General features: G+C 44.1%; 1 protein-coding gene across 4 annotated transcripts in view; it reads right to left on the bottom strand.

Annotated features, from left to right (window-relative positions):
• Nucleotides 1-10,528: 10,528 nt before the first annotated feature.
• The window catches only part of Pak2 (p21 (RAC1) activated kinase 2), a 61,673-nt gene continuing 46,916 nt past the window's right edge, over nucleotides 10,529-25,285 (bottom strand). For all 4 annotated transcript variants that reach the window (XM_052159128.1, XM_052159130.1, XM_052159127.1 and 1 more), the window contains 7 exons: nucleotides 23,904-23,952; nucleotides 22,947-23,059; nucleotides 22,438-22,555; nucleotides 18,413-18,512; nucleotides 16,035-16,231; nucleotides 14,666-14,803; nucleotides 10,529-12,900 (listed from right to left, as the gene is read on the bottom strand). In XM_052159128.1, the coding sequence (XP_052015088.1) occupies nucleotides 12,814-12,900; nucleotides 14,666-14,803; nucleotides 16,035-16,231; nucleotides 18,413-18,512; nucleotides 22,438-22,555; nucleotides 22,947-23,059; nucleotides 23,904-23,952 (802 nt within the window). In that variant the 3' untranslated portion in view covers nucleotides 10,529-12,813. The remainder of the gene's footprint in view (nucleotides 12,901-14,665; nucleotides 14,804-16,034; nucleotides 16,232-18,412; nucleotides 18,513-22,437; nucleotides 22,556-22,946; nucleotides 23,060-23,903; nucleotides 23,953-25,285) is intronic.

Here is a 25,285-nt window from a genome sequence, read left to right as displayed (position 1 = left end):
GACTAAAGTAGTTCAAAGGAGGAGGCTCTAAGTGCCTACCTTGGGTAATGAGATAAATCTCAAGTAAATCAATGATACACCTGAAAGCCTTGGAAAAAGATCAAATGAGAATCCCCAAAGCAGTAGAGGAAAGAAAACATTAAGATCCCGACAGAAAGCTGGGTGGTGGTGGTGCACGCCTTTAGTCCCAGCACTACTGAGGCAGAGGCAAGCAGATCTCTGAGTTTGAGGCCAGCCTCATCTCCAGACCGAGTTCCAGGACAGCCAAGGACTACACAGAGATTCCCTGTCTCAAAACAAAACAAAAACCCTGAATTTGATTCCTAGTACCCACCTTAGGCCATTCAGAACCACCTGCAGCCCAAGCACAAAGGAACCCAATGCCCTCTGCTCTCCCAAGGTCGCACACATACATAACACACACACACATAGACATAGACGTATAAGTTTAAAAAATAATAAAAATACATCTTTTAAAAAAAAGGTTAAGAGGGAGACAGCGCCAAGGGCATTGGTGACTCTAACGCAGAGCATCATGACTAGCCCAGTCCTGTGACACCGAAAATGTTTGGAAATGCAGGCTATCCCTTGGGCATCTAGGGATTGCTTGGAGTGTCTCCATAGAACTAAGAAAAGACTCAGGCTAGGCTGTGAGAGGAATGTAAAAGCGAAGGGCTGAGATGGGTCTAGAATCTTCAGTGCTATAGCAGTCAGAGGGCCTCTTTGGTTTTGGGCAGTGAGGTGAGGGTTGGTTAGGTTAGGAAGGGTCCACCGATTCTGTAAAATGGCCAGGAGTAGCTTGGTTAAAGAGGTTTGGGTAAGACTTTAAATTTGGGAAACCAGACACAAAGATAATTTGCTAAGCCCAGGAAGAAGAGACAGTGCTTATTTAGGTTTTGTTTGTTTGTTTGGGGTCGGCATAATCTAGATTAGAGCTTTGCAGTTTTGAGATTCGGATGGGAAGAGAGGGAGTCAGGGTGAGACCAAGGTCTGTTACACAGAGGGAATGCTCTCCTCTGGACCTTAGGAGGGAACTCCAAGTGTCCCAGGTCACCCAGAAACTTAAAGGCAACACAAGTATGCGGTAGAGACGATTCAAAGAGAGGCAGTGAAAAAGAGGCCCTCTACATCCTGAGGGGGAGTGCTGGGAGGCTTGCAGGGTGACAGCAAGAGTCTGGATCCTAGCTAGAGCCACTGCCTTGTCCTCCACCCCCTCCTCCTCCCCACCTCCTCCTCTTCTTCTTCCTCCCTCCTTCCCCCTCCTTCTCCTTTTTTCTTCTCTCTGCATAAGCATTTTCTCTCTTTCTTCCTCTTTGCCCTCTCTCTCCCTTCTCATGGTAACTTCTCTGGCCTCCTTCCTTGGGGCCAGTGAACTCACCCACATAAGAGCAGCTTCCCAATAAGCTGGTGCACACATGCGCGCGTGCGAGCACACACACACACACACACACACACACACACACACACACGCATGCGCGCGCGCGCGCACACCCACACACGCACACGCGCGCGCGCGCGCGCGCGCGCGCACACACACACACACACACAAATCCTATGACCAATACTCGGGGTATACTCACTGTGTCGAGGGTATACTATGACTATGAAGTGTTCAGTAGAACTTGAGATATTTTGACTTGCCGGGCACGCCTTTAATCTCAGCACTTGGGAGGCAGGGGCAGGTGGATTTCTGAATTCGAGGCCAGCCTGGTCTACAGAGTGAGTTCTAGGACAGCCAGGACTACACAGAGAAACCCTGTCTCGAAAAAAACAAACAAAAAAAGAGATTTTGACTTAATTGAGTCTTTAGATCTATGGTAGATAAATCTGTGAGGAGCAGTGCCAAGGCAGAGTTCCTAAGCATATTAGAGAATTTTTGGTCCACGTCTGTGGTTTTTGTTTTGTTTTTTTTCAAGACAGGGTTTCTCTGTGTAGCCCTGGCTGTCCTGGAACTCACTCTGTAAACCAGGCTGGCCTTGAACTCAGAAATCTGCCTGCCTCTGCCTCCCAAGTGCTGGGATGACTGTGAGGAGGGAATAGAAAGGAAATATTTCCTAGCGGAAGTGGGCCAAAATGAAAGGGCATCCTAGCTGGGCATGGTGGCACACACGTTTAATCTCAGAACTCAGGAGGCAGAGACAAGAGGATCTTTGTGATCCTCATCCACAGAGTTGGCCCAGTCTTGAAAAAATATTTAATTAAAAATTTAATATCCACACAAGTTAGACCCATGCTCGATGGGACGCCCACTGACAGGAGGAGGGACGTGTTCCTGAGGGAAGGAGCAGAGCGGCATGCCAGGGGAAGCTCGGCTTGGCTCGAGCCCTCGAGGATCCCGAGCCCTCTACCAGGTGGGTGACAACTGTGGGTAGTGAGTCAGTGCTGGAGCTGCCTGAGGAAGGCGGAGGAGGAGCCAGAAAAGGGTGGAGGAGGGGCGAAGGATCCCCATGGGGGTCACCGCAGGAAAGGTCAACAGGCTCAGACAGCTGAGAGTTAACACCTCAGGGCAGGCAGCACAGGCCCGGATGTGACAGGAAGAAGACCTGTAGCTGCAGGGCAAAGAACAGGAAGTGGGAAAAGAACTAAAGCCTTTCAATCTCTCTCCCCCCTCCCCTCCCCTCCCCCTCCTCTTCCCCCTTCCTGCTCTCTTGCCCTATGGCTGGTCGTTGCTAGGGGTATCCAGGGAACCAAGATGTGCAGTGGGTTAAAGAACACCGTCAGGTAATAGACAAACATCCCCCCCCCCCCACCTCGGGGAAGAATCTGGACAAACGAGTTACTTTAGTTTTGAGAACTGTCATTGTTTAACCAAAATGGAGGCACTTTACAAAATGGTGTTGTCATTTCCGCACACAAGCACAGTTACACAGGAACAGGGAGTATATTCATTCTCTTTGTCAGTAGGTTTTCAGCCATCTTGTCACCGCGGGCAGGGTCCTGGAACAGACATTTACAAGCGTCTGCCAAGCAGCCCTGCTCACTCACATGTGCCAAAAAGTTAACTAAAGGTTGGAGAGAAGTCTAGCACCTCTGCGCTGTGTCTTGGTCTGTACTTTGACAGGGGCACAGAGGTCAGGTTCTTGAGTCATCATGAATGCCACGAGGAACAAAACCTTACAGAACAGGCTCACCTCCCCACCTAGAAGACAGCAGTTCTCACCCTTCCTAATGCTGCGACACCTTTAATACAGTTCCTTGTGTTGTAGTGACCCCCAACTATAAAATTATTTTTTTTTTAAAATATTTTATTTATTTATTATATGTAAGTATACTGTAGCTGTCTTCAGCCGCCATTAGAAGGTGTCAGATCTCTTTACGGATGGTTGTGAACCACCATGTGGATGCTGGGATTTGAACTCATGACCTTTGGAAGAGCAGTCGGTGCTCTTACCAGCTGAGCCATCTCTCCAGCCCTATAAAATTATTCTTATTGCTACTTCATAATTATAATTTTGGGACTGTTATTGAATGTAATGTAAATATCTGTTTTTCAATGGTCTTAGGAGACCCCTGTGAAACGGTCATTCAACCCCAAGGTTGAGAACCAGTGATCTCAGAGGTTAGTGTTGCCCCCTCACAGATTGATAAACAAGCAATTGAGCAATGTATCAGAGCACCTTGCAGACAGGACTGGATCAGACAAGAACTTTGGGATGAAAAAAGTAATAAAAAAACAACAACAAAAAGAAAAGACTGGCATTGGTGGCGCATGCCTGTAATCCCAGCACTCTGGGAGGCAGAGGCAGGCTTATTTCTGAGTTCGAGGCCAGCCTAGTCTACCGAGTGAGTTCTAGGACAGCCAAGGCTGTACAGAGAAACCCTGTCTCGGAAAAAAAAATCCACAAGAACTCTGGGATGGCCTTGACTCCACCTTAGCCAGGACGGTTTAGATACATGCTTACCCTTACATCAGGACCTGGAAGATGAATATTGGACTCTCCAATACAGATGTGGGATCTCTGGGCTCCGTTTATTTTTTATTGGCCACACTGAGTAAGTCTCTGCTTGTCACCACCCAACGTCTCTGTAATTTGTGTACTGGAGACTGGAGGAACAATGTAGCCCTGAGGGCCTGCCCAGGCAAGATTTTTGCCCCAAAAACTCCAGTCTTGATCTCTTTTATAAGATCTTTGTGGCACAGACAAAAGATACTCAGAAGGAAAATCAGGAAGGACAATTTTATTACACCCAGCATGACGGTGCACACCTGTAATCCCAGCACTTGGAAGCAGAAAAGATCTAGAGCTTAAGGCCAGCCTGCGCTAATAAGACCCTATCTAAAAAAGAAAGAAAAGGAGAAAAAAAAAAAAAAAAAAACAAGAGTTATTTACAGGAGTGTGGGTGAGGGGTGACTTAGAGGAGCAGAAATGACTCAAGGGCAGCTGTATCACCAGAGCCAGCCAGCATGGGTGACAGCTTGGAACCTGGAGCACACACAGCCTGCAGGCAGCTTCACGGGTTGCAGTGTCTCTTTTCAGGCAGCTCAGATGGTCGGGAGCTTCTCAGCAGTCCTGGCTGCTTGCATAAGCATGCAGAAGGTGGAGCCTCACATAGCTGGCTCAATTGGACTTTTGTGGCATCCTTACATCGGTGGTCTGTCCCTCATTACCTGGGGGGGGGAGTATATGTTTAGTCACTCCTCTTTAGGAATGTGGTGACATGCGTGCATATCCACACACCATCCTGGTTAGCATTGTTGACTTGACACAGCCTAGAGTCCTGGGAGAGGAGATGCTTCAGGGGAGGAATTAATTACTCTGATCCGATTCAATTGTGGGTTATGTGTGTGAGGATCGTCTGGATTGTTGATTGATGCCCACTCCGAGCGGCACCATCCCTTAGCAAGGGTCCTGGGCTCTATGAGAAAGCTAGCAGAGTATGAGTGAGCAGCAAGCAGTGCCACTCCCTCCGTAGTGAAATAAACACTCTATAGGTTGGTTTTGGTCAGTGTTTTATCACAGCAAAAGGAAGGAAATTAGTGCTGGGCCATGGTGGAAGAAGCAGGAGGATTTCTGAGTTCAAGGCCTGCCTGGTCTACAAAGTGAGTTCCAGGACAACCAGGGCTTCAGAGAGAAACCCTGTCTTGAAAAAAACAAAAACAAAAAACGAGAGAAAAAAATACACACACATACACACATATGAATGCATATGTGTATTTTTTCTCCCTATGTAGCTCTGGTTGTCCTGAACTCAGTATGTAGACAGGCTAGCTTCTAACTCGCAGAGATACAGTTTCCTCTGCTTCCTGAGTGCTGGGAATAAAGGCTTGCACTAGTACACCCAGCAATATATGTTGTAGTTTTTATGTTTGTAGTTGTTTTCTCTTTGTAAGACAGAGTTTCTCTGCATAGCCCTGGCTGTCCTGGAGCTCCATCTGTAGACCAGGCTGAACTCAGTCTGCCTCTGCCTCCTGAGTGCTGGGATTAAAGGCGTATGACACTACTACCTGGCTATTTTTTAAAATTTTAAAAGAAAGGTCCTGGTTTGGGGTTCAAGGGACACTGAGGTGATAGGCCATCCTTTTGGCTGAGAAATTTATGAGGATTCTTTTGTAAATTGTTATTACATTTATTCATGGAGGGATGTATTCCAGATCATGTGTGTGGTGGTCAGAGACAATTCGTAGGAATCAGTTCTCTCCTTCCATCATTCGGGTCTCAGGATTGAACTCAGGGAGTCAATCTTGACAGCAAAAGCCTTTAACTGCTGAGCCGGTTAGGGTTAGGGGGTTAGGGGGTTAGGGTTTAGGGTTTAGGGTTAGGGTATGTGCTACCACATCCAGATTTTGTCAGTCCATCGTCCGTCCATTCATCCATCCATCATCCAACCATTCCGGATGAAATGAAAGTTTTTATTGTAGACATGAGGAAAGGGACAGCATCTGACAGCATCTGGAAGAGTTCAGGACAAAGAAAGTGGATTAAGCATGGCCAGCGGAATTAACGTGGCCATGAGAGGAGAGTTGGGAGAACCAGACAGGAAGAGGGAAAAACTAGGAGTGAAAGCCAAGAACCCAGAGGTAGTTTAAGACTGAGCCTATGTATTCCTGGCTGACCTTGAACCTAGAGATCTAAATGTCTCTGCTTTCTGAGTACTGCAATTAAGGGCAAAGCAACAACACCTGCTTTGCACAGCTTTTTAAAAAGTTGTATCTGCCAGTCTGCATAAAGGTGCATCCCTTTGTGACTCAAAGCCCAGAAGAGGGCATTAGGCCTCTTGGAGCTAGAGTTACAGGCATTTACTGATGTTTGAACCTGGGGCCCCATGATTGTGTAGCAAGTGATTTTAATGACTGAGCTATTTCTCCATTTCTCCAGTCAGACTTTTTTTTTCATCTTTATCTAAATTTTGTGCATGCTTGGATACAACTGTGTATTTCTTTACTCTCAGTACTCAGGAGGCAGAAGCAGGTAGTGTGTGTGTATTTAAATATTCATATTTCCAGGACAGCTAGGATTATGTGGAGAAACTTTGTCTCAAACAACAACAAAAAAACCTTTGCAATTGTATACCATGTATGTTCTGTGTGAGTAGTTGTAACTGTGGGCACAGCCTTACAGTGAGCACTTAAGAGGTCAGAGGTTAATGTCAGGTGTTGATCCTCAGCTGCCACCTTGAGACAGGGTCTCTTTTTCTGCCGTACAACAGACCAGTGTGCCTATTAGCTTCTAGGGATTATCATCTAAACGTCCCACCTGCCTGTGGCATGCTGAGATTACAAATGCTTCTGCTTACTCTGCCAGCATTTACATAGGTTATGGGTATTTGAACTCAAGCCTGTTCACAACAAGTACGTCAGCCCACTGGCCGTCTTTCCCACCCAGGACCACTTTATTTTTGTGAGCCAGCTATGCTCAATGTGACAGAAGTCATTCAGAAACACTAAAAAGGGCTGGTGAAGGGTCAGGAAGATGGTTCATTGGTAAAGGTCCTTGATGTGCCAAGACCTGAGTTAAATCCCCAGAAACCACAGTGGAAGGAGAGAACTGATTCCTGTCAAGTCCTTCTCTTACTTCTTTTAGGCATGGGGTGGGGGAGAGCAGAGTTTCTCTGAGTAGGTTTGGCTGTCCTGGAACTCACTGTAGACTGGGTTGGCCTTGACCTCCCAAATGCTGGGATTTCAGGTATGCACCACCACTGCCCGGCGAGATTTCTTTATTTAATATATGTGAGTACACTGTAGCTGTCTTCAGACACACCGGAAGAGGGCATCAGATCTCTTTACAGGTGGTTGTGAGCCACCATGTGGTTGCTGGGATTCAAACTTAGGACCTTTGGAAGAGCAGTCAGTGTTCTTAATCTCTGAGCTATCTCTTTAGGCCCTGAATAATGTACCCTTTAAGTTCTTCGTGCATGACAGAAATTCTGGCTAGGTACTTATTACCAAGTCAACCAGGTTACTCTCTACAGATCTGTAGTGCTTCCCTCCCTCCCTCCAGCACAGGACAGTGTATTACGTGAAGTCCACATTTGCATCAGGATGCAGACACTGATGTTGGTTGTCTTCTGCAGCTATTTTTTACCTTGTATTTCGAGGTAGAGTATCTGTCACTACTGGATCTGGAGCTTACAGGAATTGGCTAGGCTGGCTGTCCAGTGGGCCCCAGGGATCTGCCCACCTCCACACCATCTTCATGGATGGGATTCTGCGCGTACAGCACCACACCCAGTTCTTCATGTGGGTGCTTGGAGCTCAAGTCTGCCCTCAGGCTTGTTTGCCAAGCGCTTCACTGACTGAACTCCTAACCCAGCTAGGAGTCATTTTAACAAGTTTGTTTTGAATCAGATTTAGAACAGAGGAGAGTTGTGCTTTCTGCCCCAACCTTGGCTAATTTAATGTTCATTGAGTATTTTGCTTGCATGTGTATGCCTGCTGCAGAGGGATGTCAAAAGGAGACATCAGATCTCCTGGAACTGGGCACTCTGCAAGATTACGTACTCTTAACCCACAAGCCATCTCTCTGTCCCCCTGCCTCAGCTTCATAGAACCTTTTAAAATTTGGAGCTTTGATATATAGAGTGTGGCAGCACAGCTTGTAATCCCACGCAGCACTTGGGATGTGGAGGCCGAGGGATCAGAAGCTCAAGACAAACGGCTATGCAGCAGATTCAAAGACAAACGTTGGCTATGCAGCAGATTCAAAGACAAACGTTGGCTATGCAGCAGATTCAAAGCCAGCTTGGGCGACATGAGACGATTTAAAAATCAAACATGGCACCATGAAACTCTTAACAGCTTTAAAACATTTATCCTTAAAAATACTAGCACACAGAGTGAGGATACAGCTCAGTGGAGTGCCTGCCCCATTGTGAAATGCAGGGTGTGAGCATTCGTGTGTGTGAGTACATAGCACCTGGGAATGAGGCAGGGCAAGGTTGTCATCCCAGGCCACACAGGAAATCAAGTCAGTCTGAGCTATGTGGAACTCTGTCCCTCCTGCCCCCTTCAAAATACTAGTATTTTCTTTGAAAAATATTATTTTTATTTTTTGTTTTAAATACTGGTATTTTGTCTGCATCTGTGTTTGTAGAGGATGTTGGATCCTCTGCAACTTCAGTTACAGATGGTTGTGAGCTGCCATGTCAGTGCTAGAAACTGAATTCAGGACCTCTGAAAAAGCAGCCATTGATCTTAAACGCTGAGCTGTCTCTCCAGCCTCCTCCCTACTTTTATTTTCAGGATAGGTTTCTCTGTGTAGCCTTGGCTGTCCCAGAACTCTGTAGATTAGGCTGGCCTCTACCTCCTACAGACTCACCTCTGCCTCCCAAAGTGCTGGTATTAAAGGTATGCACCACCACTGCCTGGTGGAAATCTGTTAAGACTTTTAAATATTCATGCTTTTTTTGTTGTTGTTTTTCCAGACAGGGTTTCTTTGTATAGCCCTGGTTGTCCTGGAACTCAGAAATCCATCTGTCTCTGTCTCCCAAGTGCTGGGATTAAAGGCATGCGCTGCCACTGCCAGGCAATATTTATGCTATTCTAACAAAAATGGAAATTTAAGAAAAGAAAATGGACATGAAAGTTTATTTCTAGCCCTGAAAGAACAAAATTATTCAGTCATCAAATACAGCAGTTAATAGCAAAGTACAGCTGATTATGTTAGATTAAATTAAAAATAAAAGGCAATATAAAATCTGAAAGCAAAACAGAAATAGACTACTTTTACTTTTACCCAACTCAATTTCTACCTACCAAAACAAGGAAAGCAAAACAAGAAATAAATAAAAAAAAAATAACTACTTTCCAAACTAATTCTTTGAACTTCAACCAATTATTTTTCTTGACACAGAATGAGCATATGACAAGGTTATCTTTTTTTTTTTCCTCTCCCGAGTAGTATAGAGCAGTGAGTGAGAGAGACTTGAGTTCTTTCCAGGCCAGGCCAGTGCTGAATCTGTTCGTAACTCTAATCAACACAGCAGCTTTGCCAGAGAGGTCTGCAAGGGAATGTGTCTGGATGTTTCCTATACACACACTAAGGAAGAACCACTTAAATATCTATCATAGAAGAGCAGTAAAAGATCAACCTGTTCTATACAGTGCTAGGAGATTCTGTTTGAAAGACCAAAAGGAAGTATTTAACAAGATTTTAGCAACTTTTTTTAAAAAAATTGAAATTAGACAATACTGTCAAGTAGTGGCCTAGATACTTTCTATTTTCAGTGGAACAAGGGATCAGCTTGGGGCTTTGAGCATGACAGGCGTGTGATTCACCGCTGAGCTACGCCCCTGCTCCCATTAACTACAGTCTGAATCTGCATTAGAAAAGAATTTAAACCTAGGACACAGTGATGCAGCCATTATTCACTACTTGGCAGCAGAGGCAAGTAGACAGCTGTGGGTCCCAGGCTAGACTCATCTAAGCTAGCCAGGCCTATTGAGCGACCAGGTGTATGAGGGAGTGTACTCTGAGGTCAGAGGCCACCGAGAAGGAATCACTTCTCTCACTCAAGTGGTTAGGCTCAGCAGACACCCACTGCCCACTGGCCGGCCCCATTATATTCTGACAATTTACTGATTACAGATCTCAGTATGCTTCTAAGATTTTCATACTCAAAACTAGATGCAGACTGTTTCAACACCTATCTTCTAACTCTAACCATGGTCTGATAAGGTCTAAAAGCATTCAGGAAAGAACACAGTGCATAAACATGAGCCCATTTAGAAATAGTTCTTGGCACAAGCCCCGCACGTGGCCCAGGACTGGTGATCCTCTGTTGAAGGGAACCCAATGCATGGAGACGGAGCTTTGAGTCACGGTGCAGCATGCTGCACTCACGCTGCCGTCCACTGCTGCAGGTGGATCTATCTGGGGCTCTGTGAACAGAATGCAGCGGGAAACGAGAGAAGACACCTTTGTGGCCACCACAAAGTCTGTAAGGTAATAAATAAGTGGTAAGGCAAACAGTTCCTAATGACACAAGAGTCACTAAGGGAGGCTCGAGGGAGGTTCCTACTCTAAGAGATGCTAAAAGAGGGAACACAGAGGCAATTATTAAAAAAAAATATGAATCTCAATTCATACAATTGTCTTTCAACAGGATCTCAACATTTTAATTTAAAATTAACTAATAAATCACAATTCTATATTGCTTTAAAGATTATTTTGTTTAAAAAGACACATCTCAAGATCAACCATTACTATTAGCTATTCCAGGTTAGTTTATCCAGGTCAGGAGAGAATAAACCCCAGTGCAGCTCCCTTAACCTCGGAGTCAGGTTCGAATGACAGAGTCCGTCGCCAGCAATGGACAAGCAAATAACCATCCAAGACATTGTAGGTACAACCCCAGCCTGCTTCTGTTGCGTACAAGCTGGTGTGGAGGGAGTCACAGCGTGAGGAGGGGCAGCGGCGCTCTGCTCTCTGTGACTGAGGACGGACCTTCAGCAGTCCCACCGTGGGAGGCTGTCTTCTAAGGTGACAGCACACCGTCACAGACAGCTTATCCAGACAGTTGCTTACAAAGAGTGCTCATGGCCAGAACAAGAGGCAGCACAGCTTCCCACCACAAATAAACCAGTTTGTTCCTCTAATTTGGTGACAGTTGTAGGAAAATAAAGTCCAGAGGAAAAGGAACTCACATGGAAATCAGCCCAGTAAGTGCTCTGGGTGTTGACTTTCGCTGAAGACCTTCCTGTTTTCAAAAACTCCAGTGATCTCTTCTCATTGCATATTCCAATGGGAACACGAAATGAAACCCTGCTCCTTTCCCCAACCCAAAGAGCAAACTTACTCATCCATGATCTGTGCTCTGCAGAATGGCAAGGCAAGCACGTGTCAAGTCCTTTGAAAGGGCATGGTGGGACAAACCTGAACCAACCAGAGATTTTCTTTTCTATGGCTGCAGAACTGTAGGATAGACAGTAATACCTCTGCCACGGGCAAACAACAAAGCAATCCGGAGAAGCAGAGAAGAGGAAAGATAGCAGGGGAGAGAGGACAGCTAATAGCTACTACTACAGGTCACAGACCTTTTATTAAATCTTTAAAATAAAAAGTATTACTAACAATAAGAACACTGCAGTTTTCTTTCTCCAGTTTTTTTTTTTTTTACAATGAATACCCTACTCATTTGGAAAAACAAACACTAAAGTACCCAACACCTCAAATGATCCATCAAGCACTGTGCTATTTCATCTCTCATAAACAGTAAAGCATTGATAATGGGTTGGGAACACTGTAGATTAGATGAGTCTTTACAGTTGACTGCCGTAAGTTTCACCTCTACAATATTGACATTTCATTATTATAACTAGCCTAGAACTCTCCAAGGTTCAAATCTCACTTGGTTTCTGCTAGTCCCAAATATTTTTCCTTTTAAATAGAAAAAGTCTTTTAACTTTTAAATTCTGAAAATTCAATGGTTATTACTTGCCCTAGAGGGTGGAGAGGGTGTATGTCAAATAAGGGTTGATTCAAAACTGACACCTAAAATCACAACATAAATGGACACTCATTTCCAAGGAAACACAGGGAAGGGAGTGGCACCAAAGTCATAAAGCCAGCGTGACAAGCACAAATCACTTTGGTTCCTAAAGCCGAATGAGGAGAAACAGGCAGAAAAGACAAAACAGTGAGAACATACAGCCAGTGGGATTTTTTTTCTCTGTATCAATGATTTAGTTATAAATATAGATTATTAGTTCTTTTTCTATACATGTAACAAATGTCAAACTCACTACCATGAAATTTCTAAAGCTGTCTCTTTCACATTTGTTAAAAAAGGTAAAAATCACATACTTCCTCCTTTCAGTTTAAGCTCTGAACTGAAACACTGCACGTACAGCAGCTGGTCCTAATGTCTATAAAAAGTTAAAACATGTCAAGCTCCTTTCCCAATATAAAGAGCTACATAATTTTATCACATCTGCCTTGAATTTAGGCATAAGAGAAACTCAAAGCGACAACTTAAAAGGGTTAGAGGGAGGGAAGGTGACGAGGGAGATACGACCAGCAGATGAAACACTCAGAAAATCTCGAATCTGACATTCAAGTATGGGCACTACCCCGAAGGAGACAGTGACCAGGACCTACCCACTAAGAGCCATTCAACAGTGTGCAGGCCAAGCGCTGGCTGCTGGGAAGCGGAAGGCTAGCGCCGCAGCCCACGATTCCTTTTGGACCCTAAAGCAGGAGCTCATTTCAAAGTCATAACTCTCTTACTGCAATTTTCTCTTGGTCATCTTTAGGAAATAGTTTGTTTTTCTCCATGTGATGCAGACTGTCTCTTTACCCCTCAGAGTAACAATTTCATGTATTAAGAGACTTCTTTTAGAAGATGGATAAGGGAGCAGGAGGCTCGGTGCCCACGTTAGCGGTTACTCTTCATTGCCTCCTTAGCTGCCAGGATCAGTGGCGTCAGGCTAGATAATGGTTTGGCCAGTTTCAGGAAAGGATGCTGCCAAATGGAAGGGAGAAAGGAAGCTTAGAAGTGTTACTCATTTAGAAACCAAATCCCCCAAGTTACCTCTGCATCACCATTTAACAAACTAAACCCCTCACACTCAGCACATTACTTTTACAGCTCCTGGGAGGGGTGCTGTGTGGCGTGCGAGCTTGCGTGCGTCTGTACATAGTCATCATGTGTGTGCATCTGTGGAGGCCAGAGGGCCGAGTTGGAGCCCTCCTCTGTCACTCCCTCTTCCCTTATTTCCCCACAGTCAAGAGCCTGGTGTCCACTGACTGGTTAGGCTGATCAAACCAGCCCCAGGGTCTACCTAGTCCCTCAGCACTAGGGTTACAGACATATATAGTCACATTTAGCTTCTTAAGCGGGTGCTAGCGATGGAAACTCAAGTCCTCAAGTGTGCGGCAGGCACTTTATCAGCTGAGGCATCTCCCAGCCCTGGTTTTGGCTTTCTGAGCTAAGGGTATATAGCTTATCCTGGACTCAAACTCAAAGCAATCTTCTTGCCTGCTACCTAATTACCCTCCTCCCCCCCCTCTACCTTTGTTTTTGTGTAGTTGTTTTGTTTGTTTGTTTGTTTTTCAAGACAGGGTTTCTCTGTGTAGCCCTGGCTGTCCTGGAATTCACTCTGTAGACCAGGCTGGCCTGGAACTCAGAAATCCGCCTGCCTCTGCCTCCCAAGTGCTGGGATTACAGGCGTGCGCCACCACCGCCCGGCTTACCTTTGTTTTTTGAGAAAGTTTCTCTGTGTAGCTCTGGCTGTCCTTGAACTCAAAGATTCTTGAAGTGCAAGATTAAAGGTATGCACCATTACACCTGGATCTGTTTTATTTTCTTAAATTACATTTATTTAGTGTGCAACTGTGTCTATGTGTGTGTGTTCTAGGATCTAGCTTAGGCATTCAGGTGTGATGGCAAGTACCATTTAACCAACACAAGTAGAACCATTTAACCAACATAAGTACGTTTTGCTAACTGCTTACATCTACAGAGTTAAGGGGCTGGAGAGCTAGCTTAGGAGGCAGGGTATTTGCCTCACATGCATAAAGCCCGGGTTCAATCCCTCGCACTGCACAGGCAGGACGCTCAGGATCATTCCTTATCTTTAAGCACGTTAGTAAGTTGTAGGCCAGCTTGGGCCACATATAAAAAAATGAATAGGGGCTGGAGAGATGGCTCAGGGGTTAAGAGCACTGACTGCTCTTCCAAAGGCCCTGAGTTCAAATCCCAGCAACCACATGGTGGCTCACAACCATCCGTAATAGGATTCAATGCCCTCTTCTGATGTGTCTGAAGACAGCGACAGTGTACTCACATACATTAAATAAGTATATATTAAAAAAATGAATAAAGAAATAAAAATTAACTCTTCAGAGTTAATAGTTATAAATATACACATGATAGAAATGAATAGGTCCAAGAATTGATTAATTATAGCAACTTACTACTATGATAAAAAAATTATGGAATTAAACATGCTTTTTTAAGGGCCAAAGAGATGGTTCAGCAGATGAAGGTGCTTGCTCACAAGTCTAATGACCTGCCTCCTACCCCTGGAACCTACTTGGAAGGAGAGCACCAGCTCTTGCAAGTCTCCTTCACGCATGTCTGTATGCACACAGCTAAATTCTGAAACAAATGTTACTAACAGAAACAAAAGTCTAAAATGCAGCAGCAGCTGGACTCTTGGCAAAGGATACAAGGAAACAGCAGCACCACCAAGTGCACCCCGAAAGTCCGCCTTCACCAAGCTCACCTCTAACAGTGCTTTGGCTGAACCCCTTTTCTCCACATCCATTTCCAAACACCGATTTAAGAAATCCCGAAATATTGGGGAAAGTTTTTCTGGATTCTGAAGTTCAGGAGTTCCATTTGTTGCTATCAGGTATAATGCCTAAAAATAGAACATTTTGGCATATTAAGGTCTGTCACAAAATGACAGTACATCAAGATTCACACTCTGCTCTCCTCTATAAGCCTATACTCTCCAGTAGTAGTTTTTTCTTTCCGTATGCAGGGACTAGAGAGGCCAAGGGCTTTAGGCCTCACTGTTATTGCAGACCCGTATGCAGGGACTAGAGAGGCCAAGGGCTTTAGGCCTCACTGTTATTGCAGACCTTCAGCACCCACCTAACTCACGCGCCCAACGGCACATGGCGCTCTTCTTGTTTCAGTGCCAAGGACGTGCAGACGACTCTTCCTCACTCCGTCACTAGAGCTCTTTGCGCTGAGATCTTTAATGCTACTGCTGTCCCAATTTGTGGTAATTTCAGCAGCCACAGAGAAACAGCCACATTCCCCGACCTGTCCTCCCAATGCTTCCGCAGACATGAGCTTCCTGGCATGCTCTCCTCCCTTTGACAGGCCTGGTAGCTGCAGGAACGGATGTGCTCCGCAGTTCATCTTCTGCACATGTAGTTCCCCAACACCAGCAACCATGGCCCCTCTTCTGTGTGAGCACAGGCTTCATTACCATCTAGGCATCTTATATCAAGGATCTAACCTTTCCTCTATTCTTGGAACATAGTGGCAAAGGTTCGTCGGTGAGAACCCTCTTGCTATGTACAGGGTACCTAAATGTGTAGGAGAAGGCACCAAATGGGCTGGTATGTGACTCAACCAATGGTTCTTCCTTAGCATTCAAGATGCCGTGGGTTCAGTTCTCAGCACTACACACAACTGTGTGGTAGTGGTAAACATCTGTATTTCCAGAACTTGGGAAGTAGAGGTAGAAAAATCAGAAATTAAAGATCATTTACAGCTACAAAACACCCCCACACACTGTAACCAAAAAGAAAAAAGAAAAAGCAATACAATACTTGAATACAGACAAAGAAAGAGATTAGATTTCATCACCCATATATAGTCAAATTCTTGTACAGTGGTTGACACAAGCAAGGACAAAGTATGTTTTGAAGAGAAGAACTTTTTCTGGGTTCTGAGTGATGGCTGCCAAGTAGGACAACGTGAGTTATATCGAGAACCCACAGGTGAAGGGGGAACCATCCTCACACGCTGTCCTCTGGTTTCCATGCATGTGCCGTGGCAAACATGTATGCACAACATTTTTTTAACGAAGAAAGCCAACTATTTTCCACAGTCAGCTAGTGCTTTCTCAGTCTTACCCGTAAAGGATTTTCATTGAGGTATGGAGGCTCTCCTTCAACCATCTCGATGGCCATGATGCCCAGAGACCATATGTCAACTTTGGGACCATAGGCTTTCCGTGTAACAACCTCTGGTGCCATCCAGTATGGCGTTCCAACCATAGTACTGCGCTTGCTCTGTTCAGGAGTGATCTGGGCACAGAAGCCGAAATCAGCTACAGAAAAAAGCAAAGAAGCAGGATTAATGGCTTCAAGGGGAGTTCCACACATCCCCTTCAGAATAAAGCAAAGCACCAGGGCTAACAGCCGAAGCGCCCACATATCCACGTCAGTAGGCATGCATGGCTGCACTGCCACCATTCAACCTCTTCTCTGTGAAAATAGGGCTGGAGAGATGGCTCAGTGGTCAACTCCCAGCAACCACATGGTGGCTCACAACCATTGGTAAGGAGGATCTGAGGCCCTCTTCTGGTGTGTCTGAAGAGAGCTACAATGTGCTCATATACATAAAATAAATGAATACATCTTTAAAAACAAAAGGATGTGAAAATAAAGCAAAGAGGCTAAGTTTGAAGATTTTTGAGATGTTCTGATTTACAATAATTTTCATATTTACTTTTGATAACAACATATAAATTATCAGGCCTTTATCTTCTGAGTAATTTAATTCTTAAGAATCAAAATTGAAAGAGATCTAAAAAGTTAATCTAAGGGCAATGATTAAATCTTTTTTTTTTTTTTTTGGTTTTTTGAGACAGGGTTTCTCTGTGTAGCCCTCCCTGGCTGTCCTGGAACTCACTCTGTAGACCAGGCTGTCCTCCAATTTAGAAATCCGCTTGCCTCTGCCTCCCAAGTGCTGGGATTAAAGGCATAAAGGCATGCGCCACCACTGCCCAGCTCTGGGACTCTTTCATACATATATATTCAGTACTTCTATAAATGAGACTATTAAAAGTGTAACAGTTGGGTAAAGTAGTATTTATAGTGAAAACGACTGTTTATAATAAGCTAGGGGCATTCCAAGTAATCTTTAAAAAGTTATTTAGACCAGGCAGTGGTGGCGCACACCTTTATGCCTTTAATCCCAGCACTTGGGAGGCAGAGGCAGGTGGATTTCTGAGTTCAAGGCTAGCCTGGTCTACAGAGTGAGTACCAAGACAGCCAGGGCTACACAGAGAAACTCTGTCTCCAAAAACAAAAACAACAACAACAAAAAAAACAAACCAAAAAAAAGTTACTTAGTATGTGTAGGGAAGAGAAAAATGAACACACAAACACACACACACACACACACACACACACACACACACACACACACACACGCGCGCGCACATCTTGGGGCTAGAGGAGATATAGGATATTGTCTCAATCACAAAGCAGCTGGTAGAGTAATCTAGGTTTAATCCTCAGACTGCATAAAACTGGGTGTGGTGGGACACTGGTAACTTGAGAGACAGAAGGTGGGACTACTGCAGGTCATGGCTAGCTTAGGCTACACAGCAAGTCCCATAGCAAAAGAATAACAATTTTTGATTAAATAACATTTTAGAGAACATGGCTGAGAAAGAAGGGTGGGGGTGGGGAGCAGGCCCTTTTAGCAGATCAGATTTAAAATAATCTTGGCTTCTTGATTCAATGCTTTTGAGTTTTGAAGTTAGACGATTCTTGGGTCTTGCTGAGTCCTTCAGAGGGTTTTGCTGGCACTGTGGGATTATAGCCCTAGAGGGAAAATGTCTGACTGTCTAACCTCCCAGCATCTGACAGATAAGATCTTAGGAAAAGGAGATTGTTTTCCCTGTGTGTGTGTGTGTGTGTGTGTGTGTGTGTGTGTGTGTGTGTTGTGTGTGTGTGTGTGTGTGTGTGTGTGTGTGTGTTGTGTGTGTGTGTGTGTGTGTGTGTGTGTGTTTTGTGTGTGTGTGTGTGTGTGTGTGTGTGTGTGTTCATCTTTCTCTTCCCTACACATACTTAGTAACTTTTTTTTGGTTTGTTTTTTTTGTTGTTGTTGTTTTTGTTTTTGGAGACAGAGTGATCTGAGGTCAAGATCACACATAGTCTAATTAGACTATCTCCACAAAATTCTAAGAGGGTGAAGGGGCAGGCTGAGAAAGATACTCAGAAAAATAACTACAGACATCTAGTCACATTTCTCCTATACGCAGGGTTAGTATTAGGTAGCCCAGACATGGGTCCTCTGAATATTACTTTGTTTTAATCTCAAAAATCATTCCTTATTATTGTTCTTTTCCTTGTGATGTGTAACTTGCTCCCCATGCTCACCAAGTGGCAGCAGCTTTGCTGTGGGCACCAGGTGCCGGGTCACAATGCACATTTAACAAGCCACCTCCCTCCACACAGCCAATCACAGACACTCTAAGGCATCACTTCAGGGTACTCACTAAGTTTAACTGAGCCTTCCATTCCCAAAAGCACATTGTCACTTTTGATGTCTCTGTGGATCACTTGATTAGCATGCAAAAACTCCAAGGCCTGTAAACACTGAACAAGAAAAAACAGCCATCAATTAAACAACTCAGCAAACCTAAGAGAGGTCACAGAGAGATGTAATGGCCCAAGTACAGTTCTATCTGGTAGGAGACCCTCTAAGATTTAACATTTGTAGAAAAAAGATATCCTCTCATCTGCAAAGTTAAGAAATACAAACAAAGCCACAACTTTATGTGGACATGACATAAAATCTAAGCACTGGGAGGCTCCAGGGCTGTACAAAGCCCAAAGCTATTAAAAAATAGCCTCAGGCCTGGCGGTGATAGGGTGATAGCATATGCCTTTAATCCCTGCACTTGGGAGGCAGAGGCAGGTGAATTTCTGAGCTCAAGACCAGCCTGGTCTACAGCAAAGTGAGTTCCAGGACAGCCAGGGCTACACAGAGAAACCCTGTCTGGGGGGACAACAAACAAACAAACAAAAAAATTGCCTTGGGCTGGAGAGATGGCTCAGCAGTTAAGAGCACTGACTGTTCTTCCAGAGGTCCTGAGTTCAATTCCCAGCAACCACATAGTATCTCACAACCATGTGTAATGGGATCCAATGCGCTCTTCTCGTGTATCTAAAGAGAGCTACACTGTACTTATACAAAATAAATCTTAAAAAAAAAAAAAAAAAAAGTCTCAAAACCAAGGTTTTCTTCTACAGTTTGCCCTTGAAAGCTGCTGTGTAGCAAAAGATCAGAACTCCTGATCCTCCTGCTTCAACTTCCACAGTGCTGGGATTACAGGGATGGGCTTATTAAATAACGCCTCTTTCATTTTCTTTTCTTTCTTTCCTTTTTTTTTTTTTGTTTTGTTTTCAAGACAGGGTTTCTCTGTATAGCCCTGGCTGCCCTCAAACTCAGAAATCCACCTGCCTCTGCCTCCCAAGTGCTGGGATTATAGGTATGTACCACCACCACCCAGCCCTATTTCATTTCCCTGGTCACTGCTTTTGGAAGGTTGAAGGAGGTAGGTTTTTTCCAATACCCTAAGCCGGCTTGGAGAGCCCAGCAATCCTGTTGCTTCAGTCTCACAAAGTATGAGGACCACAAGGTCCAAGTCACGGCCTGGAGATGTTTGGGAAGGGTAGTTGTTCGAGTTCACAGCTTTCAGAGGCCAGAAGAGGAAAGGGGATTCCCTGTAGCTGGAGTTACAGGTAGTTGAAAGTCCTGGGAACCAAACCCTGGTCCTCAGAAGACAGAAGAGCAGGAAGCATTCTTAACCACTGAGCCATCTTTTGTTTGTTTATTTGTTTTTGTTTTTTCAAGACAGGGTCTCTCTGTGTAGCCCAGGCTGTCCTGGAACTCACTCTGTAGACCAGGCTTGCCTTAGACTCAGAAATCCGCCTGCCTCTGCCTCCCAAGTGCTGGGATTAAAGGTGTGCGCCACCACGGCCCGGCATAATTGAGCCATCTTTACAAGCTCCACTTCCCACTGATTTTCAAAACTTAGTTTTCAGTGGTTTCACCTATAAAATGTTGACTGAACCTACTCAACTTCTTCTAGGTCTTTTCAGGTTTAAAAGACTGCACTTGGTTCTTGAGAAAATATGTCAACCAAAAGTGGACTTGTGACCGGGCATAGGGTAGGCGCACATCTTCAATGCCAACACTCAGGAGGTAGAGGATAGAACATTTTTGTGAGGCCAGATAGAGCTACATACACAGTAGGACCTTAGCACACAGATACAAGAATGAATTGTAATTATTTTTGTTATAAACTGAGTTACTTCAGAGTCTAATTAATGTAAGCCACAGGAAAAGTAGGTAAGATTTGGGTAGGTTGGCTCTGGTTCAGGGCTTCAATGTGTAAGCTGACCTCTCCTACTTCCAGAATGTGCAGTCTGATGCGATGGGGCTGGCAGTAGGGCTCAGCAGCACGGCACGGCACTCTGCAGCTCACTGCCAGCACAACAAAGGCAAGAGCCCTGACTATAGAAGAGCAGCTTTCCCCTGATGCCTCAGACCAGAACGCACTGAGTAAAAAGGACTAGATTTCTCCCTTGCTTAGAGAGAAAAGGAGATTTTAGGAGGACTGGAGAGATGGCTCAGAAGCTAAGAGCACTGGCCACTTTCCAGAGGACCTATGGTCACAGTGGATTCAGTCCAAGGGGATCCAATGCTCTCTTCAGGCCTCCTAAGGTACTGCATGAACACAGTACACTGACTTAAGTGCATACAAAATACCCATAAACACAAAATAAAAATAAATAAAATCTCAACAAAACAAAACTGTTTGGTCCAGTGCTCTTAAATATCAGAGAACACTGTAAACTATGAGTGTGAGAAAAGTCAGTCGTATTTTCTTAAAATTTTTTCCCATCAGAGTGGAACAAAATCTTTACACAATTTATAACAATTAAAAATCTGGGCTGGAAAGATGGCTCAGTGGTTAAGAGCAGTGATTGCTCTTCCAGAGGTCCTGAGTCCAATTCCTAGCAACCACATGGTGGCTCACAACCATCTGCAATGGGATCTGATGCCCTCTTCTGGTGTGTCTGAAGAGAGCAATGGTGAATACATAAACAAATCTTTAAAAACAAAACAAACAAACAAAACTCTAAATATCTTATTCGAAATACTCAACTCCTCACTTAAGCGGAAAAACCGCAGACACCCCAATCAGGTTCTTGGAAGGGATAAAGGGTAGGAAAACACTTATACAAATGTACAGTCGGCTACGGTTCTAAACGCTGGCATTTAGAAAGAAAATCAAAGTGAACGGACGACAGAACGCCTCACACCAACTGTTAGATCAACTGAGCAGAACTGCTGGAAAAAAATCCCTAAACAAATGCTTACATCTTAGCCAGCTTTTAAGTGACCAAACATAAATATGCTCTTAAAGGGACACGTGCTATGTGGAATACGAAAGAGCTCAGTTGTCAGAGTGCTGGATAAAGTCCTGGGTAGATCTTCAGTACTGAGTTACACTGGGGATGATGGTGCAGGCCTGGAATCCCAGCACTCAGGAGGTGCAGGAAGGTCATAAGATCATCCTCCCGTAGATTGTTTGAGGCCAGCTTGGACTACATGAGGACTACATCTTAAACATGCAACTGGTTAATATTTTCTAAGAATCATGTTTTAAACACCTCTAGTAAAAGCTAAAAAAGAACAAACTCATATATGCGATGTTTCCAACTTACTGTAGCGGCTGAAAGCTAAAGCCAAGTCACAGAGAGCAAAGAACAGTCCTGTGAACCCAGCACTTTGGCTTAAGCAAAGGGCAATCCAGACACTCACTGGTCAGGGTGAAGTGGCGTTCAGTGAGGTGGCTCAGCAGTAGGTATGGGCTTTCTGCCGCTACTGTCTTTACTAAAGGCAAGGGCAATGCAGATACTTCAGCACTATGTCATGTTCATCACAGTGGCTCTACTTTTTACTACTGAATGACATATTTAAAAAAAAATATTTATTTCATGTATGCAAGTACACTGTAGCTGTCTTCAGACACTCCAGAAAGGGCATCGGATCCCATTACAGACAGTTGTGAGCCACCATGTGGTTGCTGGGAACTGAGCTCAGGACCTCTGGAAGAGCAGTCAGTGCCCTTAACTGAGCCATCTCTCCAGCCCTGAATTACACATTTTCAATACTATCACATTTTCCTTTGGAAAGTGTCCTATCTGGATGATATAAACCATTATGGTAATGCTGCTAAAGTCTGCCTGTGACTTCCGTACCTCACACGACTAAGTCTTGTTCATGGGAGGAAAGAGCTGCAGTTCTTTTTGTTTTTACTGGGGACAGGGTCACACTATGCAGTCCTGGCTAGACTCCGTGCCGAGCAGGGCTGAAGCTCCTATCTGATGATATGATAGAGGAGAACCCTCCAGTATACAAAGAAGCATTCTCTGCCCACAAAAGCCTTTCCTTTTCTCATCCTTGCCAAGCACACATCTCCCTAATGTCCAAGGAAGGCAGACCCACCTCTCTGCATACGGCTGCGATCTGCGCTTCATCCATGCAGGTTTCTGTTACAACATCAGTGAGGGACCCACCAGCAAGGTACTCCATTACCACAAACAACTCATCTCCTACCAGATAACTGAAAAAGAGCACACAAAATACACACGGCGTTTTATTTTTTTTTCTAAGAACATGGCTCTCTGCACTGAGGAATTAAAGTGCCAAGCACAACAATAATAAAAGCGAAGAGCCAACAGTCTGAGAGCTAGGAGCAGCACTAGACAGGTAAAACAGCACAAACTAAGATGTCCTCATCTGGGTGTGGTGGCACAGACCTTTAAACCCAGCACTCGGGAGGCATAGGGACAGAGGCAGGCGGATCTCTGTGAATTTAAGGCCAGCCTGGTCTACAGAGTGAGTTCCAGGACAGCCAAGGCTACACAGAGAAACCCTGTCTTGGAAAAACCAAATCTAAAAAAAACCAAAACCAACCAACCAACCAAGCAAACAAACAAAAAACTCATATTTACCTGTCCAAGAAGTTAACTATGTTGGGATTCTTTAACTCTTTCATTACCAGAATTTCATTAATGATCAATTCCTTCTTTGGTTGTTTCTGTAAATTAATCTGCTTGATAGCAACCTGTAATAAACGTATTTGAAACATCAACACAGCATTCTTAATTCTCTGGGAACAAAATTACAAGCACTGATTAGTTGGTAATTCACCATGTACACTTCATATAGCAAGATTGTGTCTTGCTCACATAGATGTTTTTACATGTATACAACCTATACACGGTGTTTGGTGATAGAGATTCTAAATTATGCTTGAATGTGTTTTTCGACATTTTTAATTGGAATTGTGTGTGTGTGTGTGTAGGTGTACATGTGTGTGTGTGTGTGTGTGTGTGTGTGTGTGTGTGTGTAGGTGTACATGGGCCACAGCTGCATATGCAGAAACAGACGGAATGAGCTCAGGAGAATGAGTGCCCTTTCCCACAGCGCCATCTCATTGACCAACCCTAGATTTATATTCAGGTTACTAATTAACCTAAGGTCAGGCTATATAAAAAAATTAATTTTTAAAATTCAAAACTGGTAAATATTTTATAAATATTTCTTTATTCATGATATTAAACATATTCATTTTTTGTTCACCTAATAACTGCTGTTAAGGCTTGACATGATCAATTCTTAGACCGTATCTAGGGCTAGGGAGACAGCTCAGCTGGTAAAGCTCTTTCAATCACCAAGATCTGAGTTCCTTCTACCCAAACGCTGCTGTGGTGCCATGCACTTATAAAACCCAGGGCTCAGAAGGGCATGCGTGAAGGCCCACTGGCTTCCTGGACCGCCAGCCTCACTTATTTAGTGACAACAGCCTCTGGTTACTACACATTCATGCACATGGAAGCATGCATTCATTCTCCTTTTCCCTATACAAAGAGCTAACATGCAAATACGCAGACTTGAACAACAGCTACCTCTTGCCCCAGGGCCACATCAGTTGCAGTAAAAACTGTTCCAGAAGCCCTGCAGGAAAAGAAGACAGAATGAAATCCAAGTCCTTAAATGACTGCATTTACACAATTCAAAGACTTCAGACTTTGTACAACTAAAACAAGATTTAACATGTTAGACTAAACAGTTATGCAAAACAAAGAGGAAAACGTACACAAGAAGTATTTCAGACCTATAAAAATATAGAAAAAGCAGCATACATTCACAAATCTACTTTTGTGCTTAAGAAAAATAGAAGTGGTGTTTTGTGGTAGTGCACACCTCTCAGGGGGCAGAGACAGGGAGTTTGAGGCCAGCCGTGTGTGTGTGTGTGTGTGTGTGTGTGTGTGTGCATTCTACATAGTAAGTTCCAGAAGAGTCAGGGCTATGTAGAGAAAGATTATGTCACACACACACACACACACACACACACACAAAACAAACCAAAAAACAATCAAACCAAACCAAACCAAAACCAACCAAAGAAAAAAACAACCAAAAAAAAAAAAAAACAAAAACCCCAAAACAGGAAACAAACCAAAAAAATAAATAACCCCTTCTCTATAAAACAAAGAACTACGGCAGGTGTCTATGACCCTATGAAGAGTGTAGGCAGGAGGCGATACTGACTCAATGCTAGTTTGGATGTCAGAGAGTTTGTCTCTAGAAAGCAAACCTCAAACCAACCACCCAAATCAAACAGAAACATGACACACTTGAAGGCCACCTCCCACCCTTTGTAACAAGACCCTCTGGTCTATGTTCTGTGTGTATCCTGGGTTTGATGTGTGTAAGAAAGAATATCTATGTCTGTAAGGATGTAGCACCTAATAATAATAATAAATGTGCTTAGACCAGAAATAGGAGGTGGGACATCTTGGGGGAAAGAATTCTAGGATATAGCCAGGCAGAAGATTCACCTGGGCCGGGCGTGGTGGCGCACACCTGTAATCCCAGCACGTGGGAGGCAGAGGCAGGAGGATTTCTGAGTTCGAGGCCAGCCTGGTCTACAGAGTGAGTTCCAGGACAGCCAGGGCTACACAGAGAAACCCTGTCTTGAAAAAAAAAAAAAAAAGATTCACCTGGGATGACGTGAGGAGACAGAAGCATGGTCCCCGAGCGCAGGTAACCAGTCATGTGACAAAATGTAGGTTAAAATAATTGCATTATCTAAGTTATGATCTAGTCAGAGAAAAGCCTAGATCAAGGTCAAGGAATTTATAAATATATTATTTTGAGTCTTGAGTCTTTTTCTGGAAACATGGAGCTGGAAGGAAGAACTGAAACCTAACTTTACAGATGTGTACCACTCCTAAGCATTTTTTTCTGAACTTCTTTTTTTTTTTTTTTTTTAAAGATTTGTCTA

Source organism: Apodemus sylvaticus, chromosome 15, assembly GCF_947179515.1.
Source record: "Apodemus sylvaticus chromosome 15, mApoSyl1.1, whole genome shotgun sequence".
NCBI classification, from domain to species: Eukaryota; Metazoa; Chordata; class Mammalia; order Rodentia; family Muridae; genus Apodemus; species Apodemus sylvaticus.
This window is presented reverse-complemented; position numbering and strand designations above follow the sequence as displayed.